At 43.0% G+C, this 10,107-nt stretch overlaps 1 protein-coding gene across 2 annotated transcripts in view; it reads right to left on the bottom strand.

Moving 5' to 3' along the window:
* Window positions 1–1,831: 1,831 nt before the first annotated feature.
* The window catches only part of LOC120573894 (all-trans-retinol 13,14-reductase-like), a 31,808-nt gene continuing 23,532 nt past the window's right edge, over window positions 1,832–10,107 (bottom strand). For both annotated transcript variants that reach the window (XM_039823799.1, XM_039823798.1), the window contains 8 exons: window positions 9,737–9,932; window positions 9,455–9,652; window positions 8,311–8,430; window positions 8,061–8,199; window positions 7,768–7,877; window positions 4,083–4,249; window positions 3,213–3,372; window positions 1,832–2,858 (listed from right to left, as the gene is read on the bottom strand). In XM_039823799.1, coding sequence (XP_039679733.1) covers window positions 2,704–2,858; window positions 3,213–3,372; window positions 4,083–4,249; window positions 7,768–7,877; window positions 8,061–8,199; window positions 8,311–8,430; window positions 9,455–9,652; window positions 9,737–9,932 — 1,245 coding nt within the window. In that variant the 3' untranslated portion in view covers window positions 1,832–2,703. The remainder of the gene's footprint in view (window positions 2,859–3,212; window positions 3,373–4,082; window positions 4,250–7,767; window positions 7,878–8,060; window positions 8,200–8,310; window positions 8,431–9,454; window positions 9,653–9,736; window positions 9,933–10,107) is intronic.

Raw genomic sequence — 10,107 nt, 5'->3', positions numbered from 1 at the left:
ACTACTCTGAGAAAATAGCTGTCATGTTCTCTGTGCCCTACGACTATAACCTGTACTCTAACTGGTATGCAGTGGGAATCTTTGACAAGAGCCAAGAGTGTAATTATGATCTTTATTATCAGATGTACAACGACCCACCAACCTAAGGGCCCCAGTCTCACTTACAAGGGGGATCGAGTCACCGTCATGGTCGGGATCTGGCTGTATGCCTTCTGACGTTTAGTTGAGACTGGTATAGTCTATATCCACGACTTTCCACTCCCGGGATTGCCCCATTGCCGCCGGAAATTCCGCCGTACGTCCTTTTTTCGACCGGATTTTCGTTACCTAACGCTTCCTTTGTGATGTAATTCTAAACTCTGGTGGATTTCTGAGGACTATGGTTAACTGCTTCTCAGATCTCTGCAGGGTAAATCCAGACAGCTAGCTAGACTATCTGTCCAATCTGAGTTCTCTGTTGCACGACTAAAACTACTTTTGAACTTACACGTTCCACGAAAAAAAAGTTCCTTCCCGAGGCTATTTTGCAGAGGCAATGTGGCTCCATGTAGTGATTATCACCGCCCATGACGATTGTGATTGGTTTATAGAAATGCCGATAAACCAGAGCACGTTTTTCTCCCATCCCGGAATGCTGTGTGGACTAGCCAGACCCTCCTCTGCAGCGCTGTGGAGACTAAGACTCCTATAACCAGCTTTTGAAGCCAGCAAACGTACCATTATAGTGGCACATGTTAAATGATATCATTAGCATAGTGGTGAACAAGCCAAACACAAGAGCTGGTAAACATTAGCATTAGCTCTATAGCTTGCAGTAACATGTTCTGACATAATATGTGACATGACTTACCGAGAGATATAGGGAGAGTTGGGACTAAGCTAATACTTATAAAGTAGAGCAACAGAAAGAGAAGCTGAATAAGGGGGTCAAGATGGTGGTGCATTATTTTGACTTACTTTCTTCTTCATTGTACTACAACTTATTTATCTATTAGCATTTTTTGTGAAGTTGTGTTTTCATTTTTATGGTATTTGTGAGGAATAAAGACTGAAATAAAAAGGGTCTCTGACTGATGTTCATTGATAAAAGGTTCAGTTCCTCCGTTTCCTCCATGGTGTAAAAAAAAAAGAAGGAAGCAGTTAATTAAAGAAATGAAAAAGAACTGAGAACGGCGTCTGAGGACTACTACATGTGAGGATTATAATAGTGAAACAAAGAGGAAGATGACGTTAGATTGGCAACACTTTCATGCATAGAAGTAAAGAAACCTATTATAAACCACTTTTTTCCATGCATTGTTTTAATGATTTAGCCAAGAAATAAAATAAAGGCTTTTTAAACTGTACCCTTCTGAGTGCCTCAGTGTCCTTGAACCCTTAAAAAACACTTTAGTTTGATGAATTCATGTTGACCCGAAACTTACAGCTTGTTGAATGGATGAATTCTGACCTCTAGTGTTTGCATTTGTGTATTTCAGTTACTGCCCGATCCTCTGATAGGTCAAAGTTACCTGCAGTCTCCCATTGCCAGACACTCCTCCACAGCACCACGGAGGAGGGTCTCGCTAGTCCACACAACATTTTGGGATGGTAGAAAAACGTGCTCTGGTTTATTGGCATTTCTTTAAACCAATCACATCTTGGGCGGGGCTAAGCGCCAGACGGAGCTGCAAAATAGCCTCGGAAAGGAACTTGTTTTGGTGGAACATGTGTACGTTTAAAAGTAGTTTTAGTCATGCAACAGAAAACTCAGATTGGACAGATAGTCTAGCTAGCTGTCTGGATTTACCCTGCAGAGATCTGAGGAGCAGTGAACCATAGTCCTCAGAAATCCACCGGAGTTTAAAATAAAAATAAAAACACAAAGAAAGGCAGAGGGTAATGGAATTGCGGCCAAAAAGAAGGACTTACGACGGAATTTCCGGCGGCAACGGAGCAATCCCGGAAGTGGAAGGTCGTATATAGACTCTAGGTGACATAACTTGCATTCTCACTGCAGGTAAAGAGGGCGTGAATGTAGGCTCCACCATTTAGAAAAACCTAAAAGTCTGACAGGTTAAGCTTGTAGCTGTTTTGAAGTGTTCATTCCCGGTGATCATACCAGCATTACAGCCATCACTCCAGCTCAAAAGTCTATGTCTGTAGAATATGTCACAGACATGAAGCAAATATACATGTTGATTTTTAGCACTCAAACATAACTTAAGAGTCTACAGATTTCTTTTTGTCACATTTCTTTTTTCTTTCTCGTTTGGACTATTATGCTTTTCTTCGTTTCCACAAACAAATAATGAACTGTTCATACCTGATGGTGTACAAGGGTTGATATCAGATTAGAAAAAACTTAAATTCAAAGTCATGTAGCAGTAAGCTACTCATCGGTAAAAGAAAACAATATACGTGTGGCTACTAAGCAAAGAACGAAGACTGAATGACAGTTTAGCTCTTACATACCAGCCAATACAAAATTGATTATTGTGACTATACTCCATGTACCAAGAACAATTAACAATAGAACCCCAATATTTTATAATAAGTCTAGCTCAACCTTCAACCTTGAACACATCAAAGTCTGTTTACAGGTTTTTGGGGAGTACTACTGGTATGTGAAAAAAGTTGTACAATACATACTACATTAGTATAACAATGGTTGCACCGAATCTGTTTCTGTCTTTTCCTCCTTTGTCTTTTTTTCTGCACATGCTACGTCATCTTTTGCTTCTTCTGATTGGTCTGTTTTTTGAAGCGGCTCTTCAGGGCTAGAAGGTCAATGTAGAGGATCTGATCGAGGACGGCTGAGGCGCAGAGCAGGCCGCCATGCAGCGCCCCAGCCATGCCATTACAGAATACGTCCTGACCTGCACGCACACACACACACACAAATATTAGTAGTAGGTAAGACTTATAAAACTAACTTTCTGTCATATTTGCTGAAACTGACCCTATGTTCCAGTAGAACTACATGAAGCAGGTCATTTAAAAAGGGTGTCTAACTCCGTGTCAATCACTGCTCATGCACACGCATTCATTCTCCCTTGTGGGGGAGGGGCTTAGGAGACAGTTTTGGGCTTTAGCGGAAAGGGGAGGGACTGAGAAGATGTTGAAATTGTTTGGCTAAGTCATGGATCTTCCCAATCCTACCTACAGCACCTTTAAGCAGGCGTGTCACTGTGGACTCTAGACCAAAAGAGACTGTCCGTCAGTCAGGTCACCTGTTAGGTAGAGTCCATTGATCGGTGTCTGTGGTCGCGTCCTAGCAACCGTGTCTGGGGTGAAGCGCTCCAAGTTGTGTTCAGCTCCGTACATCTCACCTCTCGGAGCGCCCAAATAGTGGACATTAGTTAGAGGAGTGGCAGCATCCACCATCACCACCTGAACAGAAACACACATGCTGTTAGTAGTTATAGTAGATATACAGTACATAGAATAGTTGCCAATTCAACTTCTTTGCAAAATCTTTTGGAGACAGCGATATTTTGGACTGAAAGTGTGCAAATACAATACAGGCTTAGATTAGAAGAAATAAACTAATATTTGTATTAGAAATGTGTTGAAATACTAATATAACCAAATTCTGTTGCCTTCTACAGTAAATGAAATGGTGACACCCATAGAAATAAAATGGGTAGAAAGGCCATTCCAATTCAAATCAATGTAGAAGAATGGTCAGAGCGACAGCCATTCTTATGTGTACCTTTGCCATGGTAATGGTCCAACTTCTGTATAAAAAGACATGCAGCAAGTCGGGAGGTGAGGTCAAACGAGACGTGGATGTGGAGTAAGTTTAGTAAGCTTTTCAAGGAAACCAGCCGCTAAATGAGTCATATTTGTCATTTTAATGCTTCGTCCGCACAAATCCCTTTGCTATCGCCAGATGAGTGAAAACTTTGTTCGGCATGTCTTCTGTGACCGGTGTGGCGTGGGGGCATGGTTGCGTTAGCAAGCTAGCTAGGTAGCCAGTTGTCCGCTGGCTTGCTGGTTCTGCTGTGCTTTCATGCTGTATTGGTTACGGAAAATGAGCCGAACAGTGAGCTTGGTCAAATGCTGTTTTTTGAGTTGACCTTGAGTTTGTAATATATTACCTTGTCTCGCAGTTGAGGGAAGATTGTTAGTGCCCAGTCCAGCATCTCTTGGGCCATGCTATTTTTCAAATCCAGGTAGACCTGTCCCCTCTTGCCAAGCTTTGTCTCCTCCCACTCTTCAAACCACTCATAGCGAGCCATGGTTAGCAACGTCATACAGGACTTACCTACAGAAAGATAACAAGGGGGATATACACAGTGCGATTTTGATTATGAACGACAAAACAAAACATGCAAGAATTAAATCCCCCTTTCAATACCACAGATAGAGCCACTGGGCCAGCCATGCCAAAAGACTTATTTATCAACTTCAATGTAGCTGCCAGCAGAAACCGTTGCATATTTTAAGTTTCATAAAAGAATAGTTTTAATTTCAAACCATGTTTAAATACATCATAATATATTTATATTTCTCTGCATTTCTTTTCAACCCGGTCTCACGGCAGTTCGTGTAAATGTCCACGTTTTTCTTAATCTATTGATACGTGTTCACGGAGACGTTTTTCTCGTTTTTTACGTGTAACTGTCACGTTATTTTTTACGTGTAAATGTCACATTATTTTCTCGGGGAAAGGACGGGAGGGCGAAAAGTCGCTCCATAAGCCGGGGACGCCAGCGGGCGGCCGCTGGGGACGCCCACAATAACGGGATGGCGGAGGTTGGGTTTAGGAAAAACTTACGGGGAAAGGGGCGCTTGCGCGGAGAAAGGGGCGCCTTAAAACGCGCGGGGAAAGGGCCTTTTAAACGCCGGAGAAGGCCCCTTAAACGCCGAAGAAAAGGCCCTAAGCGGGGAAAAAGCGCCTTAAACGCCGGGAGACACGCCACAGTAACACGCGGGACAAAACGCCACACGCAGGTACGCCATCCCTGGGAAGCAAGACGCCGCAAACGGGACGCGATCCCGCTTCGCCCGGGTGAAAGTCCTGTGTTGTTTCTGTGGCCACGAAATATGCTTCCCATTGAAATACATTACTTCACATTTGTGAATTCCAAGTTGTTGGGTGGGATGTTATATTTGTTTAACATGGTTTCCTGCCATCTGCTAACTGCCTGCAATGGGCCATTAGCACAGCATATGTACAGTTCACAATGGTAGCTTTGGCAGTACTTTACCACTTGAAATTCAGTCTTTTTTTAATCGTTGGGTCTTCAAACTCACACAAGTTCATTCCTAACTGGCAACCGTCCAACTTATTTAAAAAAAACCTGAAAAGGGGTCTTAAATATACACACGATGGCTACATACATGAAAGTATAAGAATAAAGCTGGATGTCCCAGGCACCTGTTCCTGATTTACTCATCACCTCATGTAGTTAGCCTCTGTGTTTGAGTTTGCATCCTTACCCTGACAGTCTGTTCAGTTTGTATGTGTCTGCGTCAGCCCCTGTTAGTTCCATTTGTGTTTCCACCACGTAAAAAACGACAAAAACGTCTCCGTGAACACGTATCAATAGATTCAAATAACGTCACATTTACACGAACTTCCATGAGACCGGGCTGTTCTTTTACTTTGTACTTTGAAATATGTGTACAAGCTGACCTGTTTATGTAGGGTTATATAGCGGAACTATTGTTCTGAGGTTGGTTCAGACGTTGGTGTAACGATGTTACACCAGCATCGGAGCATGCAGTGCATGCCGAGCCCACTGCGGCTCGTGCTATATTCAATATCCAATGGAAAATAATCTCTAAATGAAATAGCACAATATGGAGTCAACATAAAACACAGCGCTTTCAAACCGGAGAGCAGAGTTCACTTCACGACGAAAACAAAATACTTTCACCCAGGAAACGCTTGTTCGCTCCTCTGAAGTGTTTTAACCAATGATCTTTTCCTAAATGTAACGAGTCGTTTTGATGCCTAAACTTAACTATCATCACCGCATGACGCTCACTTTTTCTGGCTAAACTCAACTTCCACGGCCCCTGAAAGGACCCTAATCTGGCGGTGCCTGTAGCCCGGGTCACAGTCACCTATTGGCGGCTAAACAACTGCCGCTGGTAGCCGGCGTCCCGGAACTCTGTATACAACCAGCAACTGCTGCTCGGATTATATTGTTCTATGACACTATAGACTGTTCAAGTTACAGCACTTTACTTAGTTTAAAATACTTATTCTTTAGGTATATGATATAAGGTCATTTGGTGAAGTAGCATTGATCACTTTAAGGGGGTGATACATTTTGTCCTCACAGGGGATAAAAAAAATTATTCAGCAGAGTTAGAGATATGTAGAAAGGGTGGTTTGTGATGCTCAAAAAAATGTATCCTGTTGCAATGGTAGGATATTAAAGGACCCAATCAGACAGGAGATGGTTGGGGCTCAGGGATTTATTAATTAAACACAAAATCACCCAAGGGAGACCTGAGGCTTAAACAGGCAAAAAATCCAAAGAAATCCCAAAATCCAAGTGAGTACAAAAAACAGGAAACACTGGAACTAACAGGGGCTGACGCAGACACATACAAACTGAACATACTGTCAGGGTAAGGACGCAAACTCAAACACAGAGGCTAACTACATGAGGTGATGAGTAAATCAGGTACCAGCGGCAGTTGTTTAGCCGCCAATAGGTGACTGTGACCCGGGCTACAGGCACCGCCAGATTAGGGTCCTTTCAGGGGCCGTGGAAGTTGAGTTTAGCCAGAAAAAGTGAGCGTCATGCGGTGATGATAGTTAAGTTTAGGCATCAAAACGACTCGTTACATTTAGGAAAAGATCATTGGTTAAAACACTTCAGAGGAGGGGAGCAACAACGCGTTTCCTGGGTGAAAGTATTTTGTTTTCGTGCGTGAAGTGAACTCTGCTCTCTCGGTTTGAAAGCGCTGTGTTTTATGTTGACTCCATATTGTGCTATTTCATTTAGAGATTATTTTCCATTGGATATTGAATATAGTACGAGCGCGAGTGGGCTCGGCATGCACTGCATGCTCGATGCTGGTGTAACATCGTTACACCAACGTCTGAACCAACCTCAGAACAATAGTTCCGCTATATAACCCTACATAAACAGGTCAGCTTGTACACATATTTCAAAGTACAAAGTAAAAGAACAGCCCGGTCTCATGGAAGTTCGTGTAAATGTGACGTTATTTGAATCTATTGATACGTGTTCACGGAGACGTTTTTGTCGTTTTTTACGTGGTGGAAACACAAATGGAACTAACAGGGGCTGACGCAGACACATACAAACTGAACAGACTGTCAGGGTAAGGATGCAAACTCAAACACAGAGGCTAACTACATGAGGTGATGAGTAAATCAGGAACAGGTGCCTGGGACATCCAGCTTTATTCTTATACTTTCATGTATGTAGCCATCGTGTGTATATTTAAGACCCCTTTTCAGGTTTTTTTTAAATAAGTTGGACGGTTGCCAGTTAGGAATGAACTTGTGTGAGTTTGAAGACCCAACGATTAAAAAAAGACTGAATTTCAAGTGGTAAAGTACTGCCAAAGCTACCATTGTGAACTGTACATATGCTGTGCTAATGGCCCATTGCAGGCAGTTAGCAGATGGCAGGAAACCATGTTAAACAAATATAACATCCCACCCAACAACTTGGAATTCACTGTTAGCGAACACATGATTGGATTACTGCCAGAAATACAGTAGATGTGGCGGTGTCGGATTTAATGGCCAACTAACAAGCACACATTTTTGCCCAAGTGAATGTGGGTTACCTGGTTGTCTGATGTTGGATGTAGGATCTTTAGCGGATGGGAAGGTGATGAACATCATGGGAATGTTTCCCAATACCTGATCTCTGCTCAGAGAAGAGTAACGCTTCATACTACAAACACACACACACACACACACACACGCACACACACACACACACACACCCACACATACACACACACACATACACACATACACACATGTGACAGGTATGAGTTGAAAAAAATGGGATGTGTTAACTAAAATATAAGCAAAATAGGATATTATTTTTATATAAAAAAATACAAAAACCTACATTGAGTCCAAGTCATTGTCTTTATACATCCAGAAGTTGGTGGAAACAATGCCCAGCTCCTCTTTGGTCCCATCCAGACCAACAAAGACCAAGAAGGAACCCATACCGTGACGCACCAAACCCAACAGTGACTGGATCTCTACACACACATTACAGGAAATATGCAGTGCAAAAGATAGCAAATGAGAAACAAGTGCAATGTACAATTTAGTGGCTACAGTCAAGTGATCAAGTCTGCATACTGTGTTACCTGGTTTGTCCTGTATGGGCTGAGGCAGAAACTTCTGGAAGGTGTTGAAGATTCCAGCATTGGAAATGACAACAGGGGCATGGACCTCAAACTCTTCTTGTCCTTTAAGTACTGTCACGCCTGACACACACACACACACACACACACACACACACACACACACACACACACACACACACACACACACACACAGTGTTAATCCCAATAAAAATATTCAGGATTGCATGTTGTAGCCTTTTAGTAGCTTAGTGGTAGATGATTCCCCTATACTTCGTCTGAATCAACAGAAGTACATTTCCAGGATAATTGCCTGACATCCAGCGCATGTCCCTCACCTTCTGCTCTCTGTGTGTTGGCATTCTCAAACTCTGTTCGCTTCGGGAAACAACCTTTGAGCTAGAAAGCTACACGCTGATAATGGCAAGTTTTGATGAACATTTGGATGGTGCAACAAGGCAGGCCTGCTTGGTTCTTTCAAGGGAATGATTGTACAGATTTACGAAGAATAGGTTTACGCCATTTACCCTCTAACTGGGACAGATTGGAGGGGATTGCTGTGGACAAAGCATACACGGTGATACAAGATTAACCATGTATTTAACCATGTATCCAGCTAATTTAAAAAGCTCACGTTACTGTGTTGTGTGAACAGTTAACTTCATGTTCCACCAAAACAAGTTCCTTCCTGAGACTATTTTGCAGAGCCACCGTCGCTGCATCCAGCACTTAGCGCCGCCCAAGCAATTGTGATTGGTTTAAATAAATGCAAACAACCAAGAGCGTCTATTTCTCCTACCCCAGAATGCATCTGTGGTGTAGCCAGAACTTACTCTACAGTGCTGTGGAGATAGTTCTGGCAATGTGAGACTACCCTAGACATAAATTTATCATTTTACTCTTGCTATATGTGCCGTCACAAAGGTTTGAAAGGGAAATGTTCAAATACTGTGTCCTTAGACCTCTAAGTCATGCAACTGTCTTGCAATGTGCATATGAAGGCTTCTGACTTGGACCCCAAAAGACTCAAGGAATAGCTCTGTTTGAAAAGCTAGATAGGGACCTCCATGAAGAGAGCGAGCTGTAGACACTTTCATGAAAAAAGGCCACAACAACACAGAATCTGTCTCCCCTCTCCCTTTCTCACCATAGGCCTTCCCTTGCTGGTTGAGCAGGATGCGTTGTACAGGAGCCCTGACCAGCACAGCACCGCCGGCCTGCTGAATGACAGGGATGATGTGAAAGGCAAACTCACTGGCGCCGCCCCGTGGGTAGTACGCACCACGCTTGTAGTGGTGAAGAAGGAGAGCGTTGATGAGAAAGCTAGACTCTTTAGGAGGGACACCTAAAGTGATGTAAAACACAACATTTAGAGGGATGTACAGCATGTGTGTGATCTGTGATGTGTGTAAGTGTGTAGGTCCATCACCATAGAAGAGGTAGGCAGACAGTGCCTGCAGGTCCTTGTTCTGTGTGAGGCCGGACATTATTTCAGAATGGCTGGTTGCTGCTAGGCGGAACACTGAAGATATGCGATCTAATAGGCCGGTTCGAGCCAGGAAGTTCGCCAGCCGATAAGGTATGATCTTCAAGATGGCGATAAGTGGCGTCCGCCGTGAGGCTAACTGTGAGAGGAAGACATACAAGCCCATTATTCAATCAGAATCAACAATACACTCAATGTGAGAAATGCAGTTTAAGTGTTTTGCACATAAACTGCAATTAAGGTGCTTTCAGACAACAAGCTGCCTTTATTGTTTTCAATGTAAACACTTGGGAGAAATGGTACTGGAGCTGACT

This window comes from Perca fluviatilis, chromosome 15 (genome assembly GCF_010015445.1).
Source record: "Perca fluviatilis chromosome 15, GENO_Pfluv_1.0, whole genome shotgun sequence".
Classification (NCBI taxonomy): Eukaryota; Metazoa; Chordata; class Actinopteri; order Perciformes; family Percidae; genus Perca; species Perca fluviatilis.
The sequence above is the reverse complement of the archived record's forward strand: the minus strand, read 5'-3'. Positions and strand labels throughout refer to the sequence as shown.